Source organism: Bacillus rossius, chromosome 10, assembly GCF_032445375.1.
Source record: "Bacillus rossius redtenbacheri isolate Brsri chromosome 10, Brsri_v3, whole genome shotgun sequence".
NCBI lineage: Eukaryota > Metazoa > Arthropoda > Insecta > Phasmatodea > Bacillidae > Bacillus > Bacillus rossius.
This window is the reverse complement of record NC_086337.1, coordinates 48581750-48603034: the sequence shown is the minus strand read 5'-3', so window position 1 is coordinate 48603034 and position 21285 is coordinate 48581750. Positions and strand designations below refer to the sequence as shown.

At 37.1% G+C, this 21285-nt stretch overlaps 2 protein-coding genes across 4 annotated transcripts in view; one reads left to right on the top strand and one right to left on the bottom strand.

The window, feature by feature from the left end:
• The window catches only part of LOC134536113 (probable citrate synthase 2, mitochondrial), an 18421-nt gene extending 3825 nt beyond the window's left edge, over positions 1-14596 (top strand). The window contains exons 2-9 of the mRNA XM_063375680.1: positions 5245-5409; positions 6204-6401; positions 7130-7318; positions 8285-8484; positions 10513-10645; positions 11329-11532; positions 12468-12572; positions 13135-14596. Of these exons, the coding sequence (XP_063231750.1) occupies positions 5245-5409; positions 6204-6401; positions 7130-7318; positions 8285-8484; positions 10513-10645; positions 11329-11532; positions 12468-12572; positions 13135-13299 (1359 nt within the window). The 3' untranslated portion in view covers positions 13300-14596. The remainder of the gene's footprint in view (positions 1-5244; positions 5410-6203; positions 6402-7129; positions 7319-8284; positions 8485-10512; positions 10646-11328; positions 11533-12467; positions 12573-13134) is intronic.
• A 1641-nt stretch (positions 14597-16237) lies between these two features.
• Positions 16238-21285, bottom strand: part of LOC134536112 (uncharacterized) — a 79851-nt gene continuing 74803 nt past the window's right edge. For 2 of the 3 annotated variants that reach the window (XM_063375678.1, XM_063375677.1), the window contains 2 exons: positions 18129-18260; positions 16238-17302 (listed from right to left, as the gene is read on the bottom strand). In XM_063375678.1, coding sequence (XP_063231748.1) covers positions 16424-17302; positions 18129-18260 — 1011 coding nt within the window. In that variant the 3' untranslated portion in view covers positions 16238-16423. Of the gene's footprint in view, positions 17303-18128; positions 18261-19097; positions 21041-21285 lie in introns of those variants that run through there. The other variant, XR_010075761.1, reaches the window with a different exon arrangement.

Sequence of the window (21285 nt, the reverse complement as noted above, 5' to 3'; positions counted from 1 at the left end):
ATCAGAAAAAGTGAATGATACCCTCCAAATTAAATTATGCTTATAATATAGTGGAACGTCTATTAATTTGCCTTTAATAAAAACAATGGCGGGTGACGGCTAGCATTAAGCACAACTCACAGTAGTTACAGCTCGTGCATAGTTGTTCCAAATGCATTGTCACAAATACCTATTTGACTGCACTTCACCAGGTGAACATCTGTCTCCGCTCCATAACCTCCAATGATCGACTCAGGGCCGTATTCCAAGACACAAAAATAAGGGTTTAGGTGTTGAATATGCAATACCTGTACCTTAACCATATTCCAAGTGCATGATAGGACACGGCCAGTCCCTTATTTTTAGGGCACTGATTTTTCGTGTCCTATCTGTTGCCGATTTGATCCATAACTGTATATATATTTTTTCCTTTTTAATGAACTTTAACGGAACTTTTACGATTACAATTCAATTCCTTCCCCCCCCCCCCCCCCAACCAATATCTTAAAAAACAGCAAACATAAATACGGCCAAAAATTCATTGTTTATTCTTGTACAACCAAATTTAATATTACGATCAATTCCACGAAGTACAGCTGTTTATAGCCTCGCACAAGTCCTCGTTTGTTAAAACGGCTGCCGATATGATACCTTCCAGGGGTTCAGCTAGGACACGTTTTGGAACATGACCCGAGAGTTAGGGTACGGCAGTTGCCCAACAAGGCAGTGCATATTCGCTACCTTACTTAAACGCCTTGGAATACCGCCCTAAGTCTCTTAAATGAATTCAGTCATGGATCAAGAATTAGTTGAGTAAAAACTATCTCAATGAGTGTACTGAAACCAATCCAAGACAAATCATTTTAAGTTTTAGATTTAAAAGAAATATAATTGCTTTCTTTAAGTGTTGCAGACTGGGAATGCCCAACATGATGTAGGCTACCTTTTATTGGGAAATCTGAAACCCCCTCCTCCCGCAAGCAAAAACAATAATGATGCCCTTGTTTTTAGTGACTAAAAATCGTAGCAGACAATTTTATAGCCGAACTTCAATGTATTTCCATAATTCAGAGAATTGTTCATAATTTTAGGGGTGGTTTTTTGGGATAGAAAATAAATACAACTGTTTCCTGAATTTTAAAATGAATAACTTATACCTAAACTGTAAAAAAAAAGTTTCTAGCATGCAAAACTGCTGGCAACATTTTAAATGTGCAGTATTTGTTTCATCAATTTGATGCCACCTTTATCTTACATTTTAGCTAGTTTATCTCATGCAGTTACTCAATGAGCAAAGTAAAAAAAAAAGATAATGTTATCAGGGACATGATTAACTAAAAGATTCTGTTAGCATGGTGATTTTTTTTTATCACTTTGGTCAAGGTCAAGTTATTTATAACATAGTGCTCGCCATAAAACCTCATCAAGTAATAATTTTTTTTTTCTGAGTAATATTTTAATATTTATAATAGTTAGTAACTGGCCAGGTTGGCTGATTTAAACCACAATGGTTTGGACCATGGTTTAAACCAAGTGGTTTTTTTTTTATAAAAACCTATTTTTTATCATTATTTTAAAATAGAAAATGCTTAATTTTTTTAATGGAAGGTCTAATTCCACAATAACAACAAAAGTTTGCTTATTAATGTTTCTTGTGAATTACAGGAACAAAAAAATTATATACTAATCAGTAATCAATATATTATCATTTAAATTATCTGAAGTAAGTTCTAAATTATACTCACCCAAATACTCCTCTAATATTAAATTTATTAGTGAATTGTAGTCAAATTGTAATAAAAAAAGGAAATAAATTTATTATTAAAAAATTCCTATTCTGTGGGAAATGCCAAACTATACTATAGATCCCCATTCTGTGGTAACACCTTTTCTTTGGAGAATCCTTCTCCTGTGGAGAAATAACCCTTTCTGTGGTTAAGTGATGTGCAGATTTGCTAGACTTCAGTTCTTCAATGTTATAACTTTTGTGGTTCAACATGAGTGGCAGAAAGCGGGATGTTGTATTGCTTTCCTTTAAACATGCTAAGAACCAAAATAATGTAATAAAAAAAACCTTGTTTGAACATAAAAAATCTGGTTTGAACCAAAAAAAAAAGTTTTGGTTGTTACTTTAACGTGTTTTTTTTTTTCCAACCCTGTAATTATAATAGTCTTGTACAATCTCCATCATATATGTATTACTGCTTTAGCTTTGTGACTATATTTGTATTAGTTACAAATTACAGATATTTTGACTATGCATTCACTAGCCGCAGCAGGTGTGTATTGAGGCATGCTTAGTCGGGGTTTGTGATTTTGTTAACACAGGGCATTCATTGTTCCACATTAAAATTAGGGAGACAAAACGCACTCTAGGTTTCGAAGAACCCACCTGCATTACCACACTTCTTGCATCGACTCTTATTAGTATTTAGAATGTTATATATATGTTGTTTGCCTGCCAACTTTTATTACAAGGCAGACTTTTTTTTTTAGTTTGTGGAGGAGAAGAATTGTTTTCATTTTTCCAGTCTTTGTAACTGTTCAGCATGTTGTTGCATCTCGTGCTGGAATTAAGGAGTGGTCTGTATGAATCCACATCAAAGGCAGCTCCGCAGTTCCAGTGTGGATGGTTGGTGCTGATAGCGTGTCACTAGTTGAAGCAGGTTTATTCCGTAATGACCAGCGAGCTGGCCTTCTTGGAAAAGATTACTGGCTTGGGAATTCTGTGATGTTATTATCTTGTGTTATGTAAGGATTTTTTTTTATCTTGTCTCTCGTGTGGCCTTGAACTGCTTAGAATGAGCACTTAAGTATATACTTTTTTTTTTCTGCATTCAGGTGGCCTGGATTCTTCTTTGACTTATTTTATTCAGTTTCTTTTCTTTTTCTTTTTTTCCCTTAAAAGATTGAATTAGCTAGTATTATATAATATTTTATTTAAAAATTTATGTTAGTTAAATGTAGCTCAAAGCTTACATTTTATAATTAATAGAACTATAGGGCCAAAAAAATTGATATTTTATTGCTTCTTTTTTGCATCTGGTTGTGTTATTTAAATTTAAAATATGAAATTTTGCAGGAATATATTTTTTATCTACTTTGTCATTGTACAAGAATATTTTGGATATTATTTGCAGAGTCTTTAAATACTGTGCTGGGTTGCTAATTGTCTGTAATGTCGAGGATGTCTCTCTTCCTCTCTTCCCCTCTTCCCCTCTTCCCCTTCCAGCGGTGTGCCGCTCTCGTGCTGACCACCGTGAACTCTCTTGCCAAGGACACGGCTCCACAATTGGCACTTATCTCGGCCGCGAAGTGCCGACTCAACTCCTGCACATGGCGTGCTCGTAACCTCGCAGATAACTTGTCCTGCCCTGTGGTTACGCTTTATTATTTTTGTTGCGCTGCCATTGGGGCGGTGCTCACATCCCGAGGCATGGTCCTGTGTGGTGAGCTAGTTCATCTTGTTGGTGACTGGAGACAGTCGTGTGGGCCTTTGACAGCAGTCGTCACTGTTGGCTGATTGAGACTTGCCTTGCTATCTGTTTCGCTTGAAGCTTATAAAGTGTCGACCCAAAATAGCATCTAGCCAACAACTTTTTCAGTACAGATGGTATTCCACATTGTTTCTTAATCAGAGGAAATTCTCTTCTAGCATCAGTATCGATGTAGATTGACATTTGTAAATTTGTTTGCTGTAATAAATAGCAATATTATTTTTATATTAAAATGTTTGATATACATGTAACAAAGAAAGATACTTCTGCATTAGTTTCTGTTATTAAGTTAGCATTTTGTTTGGAGCAGTTATTGAAATTTTTTTTATAGTTTGTACTTACAGCAAAACATATCTGATCCCTTTACTCAAAATCTCTGGATAACCTGGATCATTCTCAACGGATAAGTATTCAAAGAAAATTATTAACTAAAGAAGTCCTTCATGGTAAACTGATACACCACAATTTGTTCAAAGAGAACATTTCAGGGTGAAAAAACCTGTTTTGTGTGGGAATGACAGGCAATTACCTTAATTGGTGTGCACGGTCATAACTGTGCTGTCCCGCAAACAAGTGTTTGGTGGGGGATTAAAAGTAGCACGTCCTGCAATGAGAGCTTTAAAATTTGACATACTGTATATTTCAAACTTGTTATTTTTGATATAAATGAAATTTTGATGCCCAACATCTGTATTTATGAGGTGCTACTATATGTGTAATATTAATTTCATGATTTTCTGCTATTTTTTTCTTCTCCCCCCCCCCCCCCCCAGCCCCCCAGTTTTGGGGTTAATTATCCTTAAATAGTTGAAGGCAATGAATTCTAAGTTGTTTCATGCTTGTTACTTAGTTAATTTTTTCATGTGGAAATTTGCATGGTGACATTTATTTTTTTCCTATTAATTGTGAAGTCTCTGTTAACTATTAATGAATAGTAGTTATTATAGTACTATTTGATAGTTGATTCAATTTTTAAGTAAAGTTATTTTATACTGTTTCAAAAATTATTTTTCCTAGCCAAATGCCAATATTTAAAAATAATCTAAATGTAATGCCTAAACTAAAATGCATGGCAAAAAAGAAAAGCATATTCAACACAAGTTATAGGCCTACATCTCAAGCATGTTAAGTTTATATTTTTTTGGTACATTTTTCTCTAAACAATAGTGCAATTTATACCATTCCTACCATAATGCTGATAACTAAATGCCAAAGTGTATTTGTTGTTATTATTAAAATAGTTTTTAAACTAAAACTAATTTTCGAATATTTATATTGTTCAGGTTTATTCTGTTTATTGTAAATAAGTATATGTAGAATACTTGTTATTTAACACACTATTTTCTGATGCATATGAAAACAGCTTGATAGACGGGGTCATGTCTGCAGTATTTTCACATTCAAAAAATACCACATTATTCTGAATACTTTTGGGTCATTACTATTTTATTTAATTTTAATTGAGGTAGAATTATCAGTGCTGGCAAAAATATTTTATTAATTACGTATTAACAACCAGTGTTCAGTCAGACATGTTATAAGATAAAAGATGACTTCACCAAATTTATTGGTGAAGAACTTACCAGTGCGTACTATTTTGAAATATATTTATTAATTAAGTGTTAACTGCTGGACTGAATATCTATTTTCAATTAAGATCATGTGAGTAGTATAAGCAAGAGTTATGCTACAAAATATTTTACTTAACCCTTCTGAAGGTTATTATTTCATTAAAAATCTAACTAGTATTTGCTCTTTTTTTCCGCAGAAAGTACTATCTTCTCTCTCTGTGGTACTACGAGCAATATCTGCGGACTCCTCAACCGACCTGAAAGCTGTGCTCTCCAAGAAAGTTCCCGCAGAACAGGAAAGGATAAAGGCCTTCCGGAAAAACTATGGCGCTTCCAAAGTTGGAGAAGTTACCGTTGAAATGGTAAGAGTTCATTTCAATGTATTTGTGGGTGTAACTGTTTCTTCTGATTGTATTAACTATTCATAATGTAATTGTAAAAACATAATGTAATTGTAAAAAAAATTGTTTTGTTTTCTTGGTATACATTTTATCAGGTAGATGATATATAATTAACATTTTATTATAATTTTTGTAGTAATAATAATTATTCCAGAAGTTCAAAGTGGGTGAGTGATCAGATTACACTACTCCCTCAGCTAGGTAAAACGTCAAATTTTTGACTAGTGAGAAATTTAGCAGACGTTGCCACGAGCTATAGTGGGTTATAGTGGTATTTCCATCTCATCCACATGTGTCCCATCGTTGTCTATCTGACCATTAATACTTTGTGAATTATTCTTGTGCGTAATAAGAGCAAAGTGTTTCAGCCTGCCAACAGGGGTGTATGCAGGGGAGATGATGGATGGAGATGTATATATCCCCTCCCAATCCGAATTCCTAAAAAATCCTTCATTCCCTACAAGAAATGGAAATAATTACAAAGCAAACGGCAGGAAAAGTGGTTGTTCCCCCACCCTCACCCTGAAATTAGGTTTTTTGCGTACACTTCTGTCTGTTGGCATTCATGCACCATTGTGAGCAGTAGGTTTCCTTTGAAATGAGAATTTAAAATATTAAACTTTAAAAAAAGGATTAAACAAATTGACAATTGACACATCAGACATGGCAGGATAAAGTGTTGAACCTTTCATGCCATCCATAATGGCCCGTGGGTTGCGGAGGCCCCTGTGTTAACTCCTCGGTCCGCGCGGCAGATGTACGGGGGCATGCGAGGCATCAAGGGGCTGGTGTGCGAGACGTCAGTGCTGGACCCGGACGAAGGCATCAGGTTCCGGGGGTACTCCATCCCCGAGTGCCAGAAGCTGCTGCCCAAGGCCCCTGGCGGGGAGGAGCCTCTCCCGGAGGGCCTGTTCTGGCTCCTCATCACCGGGGACGTGCCCAACGAGGCCCAGGTGACTGGCCGTCATTACTACCTATCTGTGCCAAGCAGCAAGATCCCATGTAGCTCATCGACTGTGATGTGACATTTTCTCAGGTTTTATTTTGTAACGGATGTTATTAATTAGGCTTCTGCAATTTTTTTTTATCAAGTAAATTCGTATACTTCAAAGGGTTCCAAGAAATATTGATAAAATGAAAATCACAAACAAATACCTTGCGATAAATTTTCTTAACCCTGAAAATTTTAGGTTTGAAAATATATTTATATATATAACTAAGTACATAAAAATAGAGTAATTTTAATAATTTGTAATCATAATTACTTTATATGTGTTAAAGTTAAAAAGTTGTACATACTATGTTGCAGAAAACAATCTTGTCTTTGTACGTGTTAACACTCTTCTCATTTAAAAATTTTTTGTGAGTGAGCACCGCTAGCTTTATCTATTGGCAATGAATAATGATAAAAAAAATTTTTATTTCAAATGTTGAATTGGATATCAAATATTTTTGGAATACTCGCAGACCCCTAGTGGATATGTGGCAAAAAATATTTTTTATGTATTTAATTATTCCTTATTACATTACTGCATCCGTTTCATAATATTAAATCAGGTTTTTTTTTTCTTAATTAGGGATATTTGTATATGCATATGCCAGATTAGATATGTAACCAATTATTTGCAGCGCACAGCCCGTGTAGTGGGCTGGTACTGATCGTGTTGTGCTTGCCGTGCAGGTGAAAGCTCTCTCCAAAGAGTGGGCGAATCGAGCCAGCCTCCCGTCGCACGTGGTGACGATGCTGAACAACTTCCCCTCGAACCTCCACCCCATGTCGCAGTTCAGCTGTGCCGTCACCGCCCTCAACTCCGAGAGCAAGTTCGCCAAGGCCTACAGCGCGGGGGTGCACAAGTCCAAGTACTGGGAGGTGAGCCGCGAACACTGCTTCACTGCAATACTGTCGGTTGGAGACCAGATTCATTGCTTCGAGGGCCCCGTCCATCCAGGCACACGAGCGGTATTCAGAGCTTCAGGAAAAAACCACGTGGTTTTAAAACTGCTTAAGATATCTGAGGTGGGGTCTATTTACGAAAAGCTGCTGAGGGCAGTTGAGCCGTCCTGTTTTTGGAATATCTTTTTTTCAGACTATTTTTTGGAAGGGTGAAAATGGCGTGAACACATATTTTCAGAGCAATTTTTAGGCATGAAATACACCAGTACAGATTCTTTAAAAGAGATTTTCACTACACTTTTATCTTCATTTCTCTGCCATGTGAAGACCATTTTAGAAGCACCCTTGAATGACGAACTTAAAGTCCCGCCTCACTAACACGGATACTACACTCCTGACTGGGCCGGCCCCTTAGAGCTGTTTTTCTTTGGCATTATTAAAAAGTTTCTGTAAAAATGTTTTGTGCTCAAAATGGATAATTTGACAACCTACAGTTACATAATTTGAAGAAGAAAATCTTTGAAATAGTGTAAAGTGATGTTAAAACTTTGTCTATAAATGGAGGGATATTTTAGTAAAAAAAAAATTTAGTACTTTTTAAAATTCTGAAATTTTTTACATAATTGTAATGAAGGTGTTTTGAAATATATTTGAGTGTTTATAGTTAAGCCTGTGTTAATTCTTACTTGAAAAATTATTTTCTTATATTGATAGTAATTTTTATCATAAATAATGTAATGAATTAAGTTCAATTTTAATGTACAGCTGATTCAAATAATTAATCAATATAAATTAATATAGAAGGGCCGCGTATTATAGTATAAGTACTTAGACCACTTGTGTAGCTGCTGGGTATATTCTGTAGGAAGTGAAATAAGCGAGTATCTAGAGGTGTCGAAGCAGGTAATGGTTGTAATGTTGGGTTGTGCTCCCCGCTGGCAGGTGGTGTACGAGGATGCCATGGACCTGATCGCGAAGGTGCCCGTGGTGGCGGCCACGATATACCGCAACACCTTCCGGGACGGCAAGGGCATCGGGGCCGTGGACCCCACCAAGGACTGGAGCGCCAACTACACCCAGATGCTGGGCTACGACAGTCCCGAGTTCACGGAGCTGATGCGTCTCTACCTCACCATCCACAGGTCTGCTTGGCTTCGTCGGAAGGGCTTGAGTTATCAATAGAGACCGGAAAAATTCGCGAATTCATTTCGCGATAGGCTAAAAAACAAATGGTTATACCTCCGCTATTAGCTCACAACTTGCCTGGATGACGCTGGGCCAATGAGATAACGCCCGACCAAAGCTTTATCGAATCACAGGCTGCTACGTTGGGACGTCTCACGAGACAGCAGCCAATGAGCGGGTGACATTTGACCGAGTGTACGCAGAATTATGGAGTTCATCCTGGAGGTCATTGAACTCGCAAATTTTTCCGGTCCCTAGTTATCAAGTAGATAACTTGACATGTCAGTTTATATGTTTACTTACGTAGCATGAACAGTGCTATTTAAGGCCCGTAACTAGGGACAAGATTATATGTTAAACTGAGATAAAACCTTAAATTACCCTAAAAACCCTGTTAAAACACCGCATAACACCAAAATGCTAGTTAATACACCATCAATAGAGTCCCGATTTTATGGTGTTATTTTTTGATCAATTTCGTTTTAAAAATATGAGATTTCGGTGTTTTCGGTTTTATTTTTAGTAAAAGTTAAAAACTATCGTTTATTAACAAAACTAAATAAAACCAGCATTTTATAACTTACAAGAAACAGCAATATATAACAATAGTCAATACAAAAACAGCAACTCAAAAAGATGTATTTTAAAATGTGTGAAAACTCGATGGCTAGACGCTAGAGTACTGTTTCAGTGTCGCAAAGTACTAGTATACCATCCTTATTGGAACATGCTCTGAGATTTTTTCCGCCTAATCTAGGTTTCACGTCTTTGCATTGTATGTATCTATGGACTCTATGAAGTGAAGAATCAAAACAAAGCACGGACATTGTACATGTAACCTGTATTTCATTTTATAGTGGTCTAGAATGGAATTCAAAACACGCCGAGTTGATTCCAGCAATAATGATGCTACGGAAACCAGAAGTTTATGTTAAATAAATAATAACAGCTACTGAATGTTGCCTATTTTCTTGTTTTGTCGTGTGTTGACATGTTTTTCGGTGTTTTGTCGCACGTTGATGTGTTTTTCGATGTTATTTCGTTTTATCGCGATTCACCATATAATCGGGACTCTAACCATCAAGCACCGAAGTACGAGTTATATAAGCATTTAACCAAAAATTAATTCAAATCATTAAAAAAAGGAATATTGTACTTAAGTGCTTGGATCAGAAAAATTAATTTAATTAGTTTTATTGTGTTTTTTTCTTATTGAATCAATTTTAATTAAAACCATAAATGCATGCTTTTTTTTTTTTTTTTACCATTTTATGAAAAATTATTTTTCCGTAAAAATGCTGCTTTTAAATTTTACCCATATTTTGGTGAAGTAAGTATTAGTAACCGGCATTTTATTTTCTAAATTTCAAGAGTACGTATTTGTAAATGGTTGGAAAATGTGCAATAATTTGTTCTTCAAAATTATATTTTTTCAGCAATAATGTTCTGAATGTGGTGAAAAATTACTACCAGACTCCGACATACTGATGTCTAGGGAAAAAACAAGAATGTTTTTGTACATATGCACTTCATAATTTTTCGGAAGTTTTTGTTTTGGTATTGTATCAGAAATTTTTTATTGCTTTTTTCGTGGCTAACTAACAATCACTAACAATCAATGCTAGTTGAAGGTAATTAGATAATAATAAAATTGTTCATACTCCCCATTAATATGCATTTGCACCTTGCCATTGCATCTTCCATTGTAATTGTAATTAAAAGTGGGATTTTTTTGCTGTAATAAAGATTTTAAAATTTTACTTTATACGTTTTATGATAGTTTAATGAGAATTTTCAGTTCTACTAGTATAGTGGACTCGGTTGATTCCAGACTCAAAACCTGACCACCAGCTATGTAGAACCTTGTAGTGTTTGGTTTCCTCCACCCCTGGTTGTTTGAAATAAACATTTAAGAGGTTTGCTGCACCCTGCAGGGAACCGGGAACGTCGCAGTCGAGGGAGGTTTGTGGTTGTTGTTGTTGCAGTGACCACGAAGGAGGCAACGTGAGCGCCCACGCTGTCCACCTGGTCGGCTCCGCGCTGTCGGACCCCTACCTCTCGTTCGCGGCCGGCCTCAACGGGCTGGCGGGGCCCCTCCATGGCCTGGCCAACCAGGAGGTGAGTGGCGCTGGTGGGGAGTTGATGCTCTCGAGTGCAGCCGGTGTGGATGCTTCAGTGCTCCTGGCAATTAGTTTACCACAGTCGGCTACTGTTTTCACTGCACTGTGACTCAAAAATCTGTATTCATATTGGTAAGCGCTTGCTACTGATTTCTGCCTTCACCGTCATCACTTGCTATCTTAAATCTTGTTGGCATGCCTCACTAGTTAAAGTGTTTGCACTTAACTTTCATTTTCCTCTCTCTTTTAAAATTGTCAAATGTTTCTGAAACGGCTAGATTTCACCTGTACGTGGTAAGTGTATTATCAGATGCAGCCACCCACCAGGGACTGAGGGAAAGTATAGATTCAGGCTTAACCTGAAGCCAAAGCTTCTGTGCTTGTGATACTACCCCATTTTCCAAAATCTTGTCTTTTAAAAATTATATAGAGCTAGAAAATAAAAGTATAAAATCTTGTCTACTCATAGTTAACTAGTAGACACTTAATAATTATTCAGATGTACTTCTAAAAATACCAGTTGATCGACGTGATCTGGCAGCAAAGAGGATTTGTGGTCTATCACAGTAAACGTACAAAGCAAACCCGATTGGCCGAGAGCTGTATATGGTTGGATACCAGTATGGATATCGTATTGGGGCTTCTAGGCAATGCTCACGGCGGCATGCGCTCTGCGTCCAGGTGTTGCAGTTCCTGAAGAAGATGCAGGCGGCCCTCGGGGAGGCTCCCTCCGACGACAAGGTGAAGGAGTTCATCTGGCAGACGCTGAAGAGCGGGCAGGTGGTGCCAGGGTTCGGCCACGCCGTGCTGAGGAAGACGGACCCCCGCTACACCTGCCAGCGCGAGTTCGCGCTCAAGCACCTCCCCAACGACCCCCTGTTCAAGGTCGGTCTCGCTCCGCCTGGGCCTAAGCTGTAGTTCTGGTTAGTCAGGAAAACTGATAGATAGGGACACCTGTATTTCGCAATTTCATTTCATGCCAAGGTATTTCACAAAACACTGTAGCTTTTTCTAAGAGAGTCATGGCAAATTTTGAGGGTGAAGCAATACGGTGACCACATTCTCGTTGGCCCCGTCAAGAGCGGGACGACACCTCTCACCGACCTCAGCCAATAACCACAGGAGAAAAGCTACAGTATTTTGTGAAATACCTTGACATGAAATGTATTCGCGAAATACAGGTGTCCCTACTGATAAAGATACATATTATTAAGACAAAATTATTTGAAAGTATTTATCAGTAGGGATGAGCGAAGTTTGATATTTCATTGTAAAGCGAAACCAAATCAAAGTTTTCAATTTATTGTATTTGTTATTGTGTGAGGGTTGTGTTATAACAAGCACGTTTGCTAATGTTAATGTAGGATTGAAAATAATTTTAAGTGTTGCACAAAAAAATCTATTGTACAACATTTTCTGTTGCTTTAGTATATGTAAGCCTATCTTTAACAAACCACAGACATAATTTGTACTTGAATAAACTGGAAATACATAGAAGTTAAAAGCATATTTTGAACTTCGAAGCTCAAGTTAAATGGTCAATACCTATATTTGATACTACTTGCCGTTTTTTGAAGCTTCACCTTCCACTATCCAGCAGAAAATCTTTTGCATTGAGAACATCATGTTAAAAAGGATTTCACTATACTCGGTATTCGTTTTTAATTGTTTAGAATGTGATATCAAAAATATTGAGGTTAGCATAATTATTTTTGGTTTGCATACCGTAGCCATCACGTTAGGGCCGAATTCAGTTTTTGAATGTGCCCAAGTTGTGCACGCCGGTGTGTTGACGCGAGTTCTGTTGGTGTGCCGCACAGCTGGTGGGCCAGGTGTACAGGATCGTGCCACCGGTACTCTTGGAGACGGGCAAGGTGAAGAACCCCTGGCCCAACGTGGACGCCCACTCTGGCACACTCTTGCAGGTACGCTCAGCTGCGGTGATTGTTTACGCCTCGTTTTAACGACACAATTTGGAGAGTGAATAGGACTTGTGCAAGGAGAAAACGTGCTGCTAAGATTTGTTTGCCTGCAAATGTGGTATTAAGTCAATAATCCTGTAAGCTGAACCCAATATTTAAATCTCTAAAACTTGAAGAGAGAGAAAAAAGGCAGGTCTTGTAGTTGAGCTTGAAAGTTATAAAAGAGGTGTGTCGTAGAGACAAAAATGTATGGTTTTATGTTTATAAGCAGTGTTTTGTGATACACTGGTCTGAAAGAGATGAATTCAGAACAATAAAAATAAATTGGCGAGCATTTGTTTTTTAAATGAGTCAATAAGAGATGCACAAAAAAAAATTTAATAATTTGTTGGATGTATGGACTTAGCTACAATTTTTGTGTGGAAATAATGACATCCTTGGAATTCAAAATATCAAAAGATTATTTATTTTGTGATTTGAATTAGGTTCTGGTAAAATGCAGTGCGTTGATATGCTTGTCTGTGTTGTGGTGAGCTTGCCAAGAGTGGGTGGCGCTTGTTGGCAGTATTACGGCATGACCGAGATGAACTACTACACGGTGCTGTTCGGAGTGTCGAGGGCGCTGGGGGTCATGGCGGGGCTCGTGTGGGACCGAGCCCTCGGCTTCCCCATCGAGAGGCCCAAGTCGCTGTCGACGGACCTGCTCATGAAGCAGGTGGCCGGGAAGTAGGCCCCCTCGTCGTCGCGACCAGCGGAACACAGGTCCCCCCCCGTCTCGGCGGCGGGCACTGTCGAGTGGAAACCGTAACGTAGAGGAACTGTTTAGGCGTGATGTCATCTTGTTCGGTCTGGTAGAGCCGAATATGGAATTATGCATCACCGTTAAAACTTAAAAGCATATCTGTTTCACATTTTCACGGCTTTTGTGCTTAATTCTGTGATAGTTTCGAGCTTCTTTATCCTTTTAAATGAAAAAAAAAATTTATGTATATCTTTTTTTTCCCCACTGTTGAATTTCTGTTATTTTAATAGTATATCACTTTTTGTGTTAAGAAACGGGCACATAATTTATTTGTTTTAAGTTTATATTTATGTGTATGATGTATTTTAAAATGAGTCAGTGATTTGTTACTAAAGGATATTGTTTTATCTAAACTGAAGAAGAGATGGCAGGATTCTAGTTTTTTAAGTTTTCTGTTTTACGTAAACAGCTCTCTTCCTGTCACAAATTTGTCATATCAGTGCCTGTACTTGTGAAGATAAAACTTGTTTAGGATTTTTTTTTTTTTTAATTTTATCTAAGACAAAATTAACTACGTGTTGCATAAGTTTTTGTTGACGGGAATTTACTTTCAGGACTCTACTTAAATGTTTTAATAATACAGCATTGTCAGTTAGTCTAGGATAATGCCGCAGACAATACCATATATGTATATGTAAGTAATAGTGAATAATGTTGACAGTACAAACAGTAATTCTATTTATTTTTAAATAGATTCGTTGTAGCATGCTATTAAGCATACGGTATTTGTTTTATGAGTAGATATCAACAACGTAGTTACCACGCAATATCATGTTTCGTGACAGCAGTTTTTCTTGTAGGCTACAGTATCGTTGATTGTAAATTAAACCGAGCACGTGGTGTTTGCTAGTATTAACTGAGGCACTGGCCATTAAGTGGTTCTTCGCGGCCACCTGTTTTATGGTGGCAGGCTAACTGTGGCAGCGAGCAGTTGCCATTTTATTTATGTGGTGGTGTGTTCGTGTGCGTGGGGAAGAATGCATGTATGTACGTATGTTGAAGAAAACACTTTATTATTTATTTTTGAGATTTTCTTGGATGTGATTTTTAGCACTTCCGCGAAGGGAAATTTATGTATAAGATTAACAGCATTATGCGTGCAGGAACAAAAGTATTAAGTGTGATATTAAGGGTTTTTGGACATTACACTCTAGTTGCAACTATGTTTTGTTGAGCAAGTAACCAAACTTAAATTTTGTCAATAAAATGACGATTAGAACACTGATTCAGAATTTTAAATTTTTATTGCTTAACCTTTTCCTTTCCTGTTTTCTTTATAAAATGTTTTGTAAAGAACTAAATATATATATTCTATCTTTGTATACCTTGTAACTATATTCGTGAGTGATATTTGATTGGATATGCAGGTTAATAAAATGGATTTATGACATGTTGAATATTAACTAGTGCTTTCCTTTTTGTTTTAACGCACCTAATTATGAGTGGTTAGGGGAGGAATACTCGGACTACTATACAAAATGAATGGCAGTATTAATTAAATGCTAGTTTTAGTTTGTAATTAAATAGAACATTATAGAAATCCAGGACATTACATATAATGAAAAGGTATATGAACTTTTGTGAACTGTAATGTCATGGAATCTTGTGTGCAAACTGAAAAATGCAAGCGTACAAACACTTTCGGTTCAAGACATAGGAATAACTGATGCATTTACCGTGTTCTATTTTATACCAAAATGAAGTTTGAAAAGTAGGGGTGTGATTTTTATGTGAAAAAAACTGCCTTTTTTTAAATTATTCATAAAAACAACCTATTCGTGGGGAAAATGTTTATTTAAATTTTAATTATACAAAAGTACCCCAAACAATTTAAATTAATTTGTCATGCAACAAAAATGATAAACACTATTCAAAATTTTGTATAGTATTTGCCTGTTGGGCTATTACTACATGTTTTTACCTACACTATAACCATGTCCTTAACTTTGCAATGCACATAATTATTTTTGAAAGTGGTTTTGTGATAATGGTTGGCTTCAACCATTTAAACCCTATACTGACACATTGCTTTTCTGGGTCTCCTGGTATGCAGGTCTTATTCAAGATATTTGGACTGGGGTGATACTATCTGATGCTCATCAAAATAGAGGCAACATTAATTTTATGAAATAATTATATCTTAAACATTGTCATTTATTTATACCTAAATCCAAATAGGCCTAAGGGCCAAGTTATTGTCCTGTTTTCATTCTACCCTTGTAGGTCAAGAAGGTTAAAGATTCCTATGATTAAATTTAAGGAAACATGGTTTTATCCAGCCACATGCACCCTAAGATATACAGTATTGTGAGCACACAACAAATATTTTGGTCTGGTAGTGTTTTAGGGGGTAAAAAATGTTCTATTTTTAAAATTTGTTAGTAGTGTAGCTGTTTGTGTGGTTAAATTTTTAACAGCTGAAACAAAACATTTATAAATTAAAATATAATATAATTTACATTTAAAGAACTATTAAACATTTAAATTAATATTGGAATAAAGTTTTAAAAAAATTAGCTAGTAAAACAAATATTCATAAGTGTGTGTACATTCTGGTAAGTCAGGGAATGTACTTGAAATCCTGGAAAGTCGTGGAAATAGTCAGTGATATAAATTTGTGGCGAAAATGTCCTGATCCAATCTGCGTTTAGTCAGGCTGTGAAAGATAATTTTTTTTCCAGGTTGTGTGTTAGTGTACCTAGTCATACACACTATAAATTGGTAATTTATTTTTGAAAAATGCCAGCTCTGGTAATGGTGGAGTCTGGATTTTCTTTTTTATTACCGATTTGTGTGAACATTTTGTATAAGCATTTCGCAGTTCTCTGTGGCTGTGTAGATGGTTAAGACAAATTACCAGTCTATGTAAACAATAAAAATATTTATTAATGTAAACTTACATAGTTACAACTTTCAAAACATGTACATAGTATTTCATTTTCATTTGTGGAAGAAAATTTGTAGATATGCTTAAAAAGAAAATTTAGGATAAAAATACCTCTATTTATAAGTCTTAGTTAAAGAAATTAACTCAAGTTAAACATGGATAAAATTACTTTTGCCGCCCTGTGGCAAAACCGAGGGACGTGCCTGGCCCCCTCGGCTGGCGAATGACGACAACGCGGTCGGTCGTCTTGTCAGGATGCGACACTAGCGACTTGTAGCTCGCCCTGCTCGCTGCGTTCTTCCGTCTCCCTCTTCTCGTGTGCGAGGCATTGGCGTCCGTTCTCTTCTGTGTGCTCCTCTGCGTTTCATCGGCATGCTGGACACCGTTCTCAGTACCATTGTGGTCGCACTTGTGGATCTTATTTTCAGCTCCTTCGAAGTTAACACCGTCGGAATATTTTTGGTCAGCTGGTGTTGTTTCCCGCTTTGATACACCATTTTCCAAAGTATTTGTGTCTCTCTGGATCCTGTCAGACAGGTGAAGTTTGATGTTTTTACTGCAAGCATCGTCTGGCAGAGCTGTATCGTTCAAACGGCTGTCTTCGTAACAGTCGGAATGAGACATGTTCGAGCGTATTTCGTTACAACGTACACTTTCTTCTTTGGCAACTCCTGAGAACATGCTCTCGCTCTTTTGGATTCCCTCGTCGAGAACGTCTGGTTCCAACGGGTTGGTTTCTTCTTGGTCCCGTGTGTCGTCGCCGCCGCCGGTGCTGTCTGGTGGGGACGGGTCGTCCTCTTCGCAGCGGGAGACCTCGCGGGCAGCAAAGCGGCCGCTGTGGGGGTCGCACGCCAGGCGGTACTCGACCCAGTCCCCGGGGAGCAGGTCGCTGCCGTCCCGCACCTCGGACCGCAGGAAGGAGACGAGCTTGCCCGGCACCGCGTCGCTGCGCAGGTAGCCGTACCAGCTCCGCGCGAACACTACTTGCCCGCGCAGCCGGCCCACTGCTGGCTTCACGTTCGCCGCGTGGCCTTCCGCGTCAACCTGCCGCGTTGCAAAGGGGGCTTAGCATCTCATCGTGGGAGGACAAACTCAACACACCTTCAGGAAACAAGAGGGAAGGAACTGACTATGGCCAGTGATAAAGGAAACCCCCCCCCCCACCCACCACCACCAATATTTGCCGGGAGTTGAGTGATTTCATGAAACCATTGAAAATGAGTTTACCATCTTACCCTCGGTACCACATCGCTCCATGGAGCTGTGTTGGACCATTCGAGTGTAGGGATGTATCACCTCAGGCTACATTACAATCATAATCATGTCCAGTGGAAGCGGAAATGGTGTCTATTTCTGCCACAGCGAATCTTCAAATTAGTGAATGTTAACATAGATGTGGTAAGTAATTATTCATATGTAAAAAACTGATGTATCTCTAGCTTTGTATGCTTGTTACAGTAAAACCCTTTTAATAAAATCCCACTTCATAAAATTTCCTGCATTATGAATTTAAATAAAAAGCCCTTAGACTTTAGATGGGTACAATTTTACACTTAAAATTTTTCTCTTAGTATAAATTTCTAAGTACCTTGAGAAAATTATCATCAGGGACTCAATGTATTATTGTTTAATTGGCATGTTTTTTGAATGTGTATAAATGCAAAAAAGTTTCAAAATTTCATCCAAGCACTGTGATTCATTATTTTGATCTCAAAATATTCAAACTGAAAAGTTTGAGCTAGCTAAGTCCAATAATAAACTTTAATGGTGTGTCAATACTAAAACACATTTGCTGTTATCTGTCCAACTTGTCTTTGATTGTTAAAATTAGAAGCCATTTTTATTCCAATATTCTCTTGCATGTTTTTACCTGAAAAGTGACATTCATTCCTGGCAGGAGGACATCTTCAATGTTTTGCAGACTGTAGATACCAAATTTAAAAAGCTGCCCAGCTTTGGCGGTGTCTTCAGTACTCTCTTGTATGATACCAGCGTATGAGACCTGCATGCGCACACAGGCAATACAGTGGGCTTATGGTCTGCCAAAAAATTAAGAATCAAGGATTTTGCACTGTACATAGTATATATTTCAAAAGTTAACTTAACAATTTAAAATTATATTGCTTTGATGAAGGGACTGGAGAAGTCTTTTAACCCTTTATAGGGCAAAAAGTCGAGAATCGTCGGAATGGATTCTTATTTTGTATTCATGTTTTAAAACATCTTTTAAGTGACAAAATATATAATTTGAACTGAATTTGAAGTTTTTTAATTAATTTAGGGGGTGGTAAATTATTATACCAAGGACCATTTAGGAATCATTAACTCTAGGTATATGTAACATACATCCTTTTACTCAATAAGAACTGTATTGCATTTTTTTTTGACAAGTAAGATTCTTGAAACAAAAGTATTCACAAATATGTTGTAAAAAAATTCCTTTTCATACAAATTTTTGAATTACTGAAACAATAAAATAAAGTTACACAAAATAATATGATGTACAAAATTTCTCAGATGTTCAGTATTTTTTTTTTTGAAATTTGGAAACAGCATTTTACAACATAAATGTTGTAAATCAACATGTTTAGTTGTACATACATACACACACACACACACACACACACTCACTCACTCACTCACTCACTCACTATGTTTTTACAATGCACGTCTCTTTGCAAGTAATTCAAAAGATAAAAAAAGTTTGTTACTAACAAAAATTTACATACAATAGTTTTTTTTCTATTCAAATACCTTTGTTTGGAAAAGCAAAAGAAATTATTTTCGATGCCTAAATTACAAAAAAAAATTACATGAAGTTAAAAATATAGAATCTTACAAAAGTATTGATAAGTACCACTTCTAAAGTTTTCAGATTACGTGGCAATGTCACTCATATAGAAAATTCTACACTTATATGTTGACAAAGTTTCTTGTCTTGTCACTTCGATTTGTGAAAGGGGGTGAAACATCCTTTGCAAAGCCCAACATTACACTGCTTGCAAATAATGTTGCTTCGTTTTTGTTTCTTTTTTGTGCTACAGAATGCGCAGCGCCTGTAGGTCCCTATAGCAGGCAAGTGATCGCCAACATTGGTCAGTCTGACATTGTGGTGTGTGCTAGATGATGCTCCTGGACTATTTTTCTTTCTGGTTTTTGAATTTCCTGGTGTGTAACCTGTCTTCTTGCGGCTCACGAATGTTCCTATAATTTCATTTGCAAGTTTTGAGCGGTACATCAGCTGCGTCAAGGGTTTCTGTCCTTTTTTTTTCATTTCTGTGCTATACACTATATATGAATTCACAATAGCACAGTCAATCAAGTAATAGAAGATTCTAAGCCACCATCTTCTTGATTTCCACCCAATTTCATAGCACGAGAGTTGTTGGTCAAATAAATCTACGCCCCCCATATAAGAGTTGTAGTCTGCAATGGATTTTGGGCATTCTACCTGCTGTCTGTCTCCGTTCTTTTGTGTTCGCAGCACAGTAGTTTTTTCTACACTGTTGTGCATGTTGCTAATCACGCATACAGGTTTTTTGCCCCTATCTCGCCAACGGCAAATACTGACATCTCCACACTGAACCCCTTCCATATCACCTAATTTCATTTCTGAGTCCTTTTTCATCAAATGTTTAGGGTAAAACTTTCTGTTCGTCCTCAAAGTTCCACAAGCAAAAATTGAAATCTTTAGTAGATGTGATAGAAGTGTGACTGAACTGAAAAAGTTGTCAAAGTAAACACAGTACCCCAATCCTTTCAGTGGCTGAGAAAGCTTCATTACAACTTTCTCACCCAAACACCTGGTAACAGTACCATCCCTAGATTTTCCACTGTAAATATCAAAAGACCACACATATCCTGTAACTGCACAAGCTAGAACCCATACCTTATAACCTCTTTTCGTAGGTTTCAAAGGCATATATTGTTTCATGCAGTTTCTGCCTTTGAATGGTATCATACTTTCATCTATTGATAAATGTCTTGTTACTGGAGAAAAAAAAGCTCGGAAAACCTTCAAAAGATGGTCCATGAGAGGACGTACTTTATAAAGTCTGTCGAAGTCAGGGGATTCTTTTGATGGCATTTGAGTATTATCATTTAGATGCAAAAAACGCAGTATCTTCAGAAATCTTTTCACAGACATTATACGGGATATTCTGCTAAACTGGAAGTTTTCGTCTCTTGACCAGTATAGGCGCAAACTTGGTAATTTATGAAAACCCATTATTACTAGTATTCCAAGAAATGCACGGAGCTCCTCTTCAGAAAAATGAAGATGGCATCCATTTTGTTGGGCATAAAGATTCGTTTGATTGACAATGTGTGACAGAATGGAAAGTGGTAAAAATAACTGCAAAACTCCCCAAAGACTAGATGTATCAATTTCCACTAGAGCACCTGTTTTACCAGTAAAAGCAGCATCCCGAAAAGAGTGTGGATCTTCGCCCAATTTCTTCCATTCTAGTGATGAATCTATCCTCTCTTCATTTGGTGTGTCACTTTCATCACTACTTGAACTAATGTCAGGGTGTAATGGAAATGGTGTGAATGTTTTTCTATTGTTAGGCGCATATGAAGGATCAGTTTGAGAGTCATCAGAATCCAAATCACTTTCAGATGAGTCATGAACATTTTGTGAACGATTGATGGTTACTGGAAAATCATCTGCATCATCATCTCCACCAACATCCGAGTTTACTGCTTGCTCATCATCTAACGCAAAAAAGTATTCAATTGCTTCATCAGATGTAAGGTGTTTACCAGAAAAAGCCATTTCACCTAAAACAACAAAATTCAATTATTAGAATTTGTAAGTAAATGTCTAATACATCATCAAAGTAAATGCAATGATAAAATGATAATAATAAGTATATCATCACACACATATGAACACTCATACGCTCATTGGTAGGATAGTTTACCACCATTTTTATATATTTTATATATATTATATATTTCTATGCTTTAGAGTTTTTTTACTAATGAAAACATAACTACGTACTACGAATATAAGGCACACATAA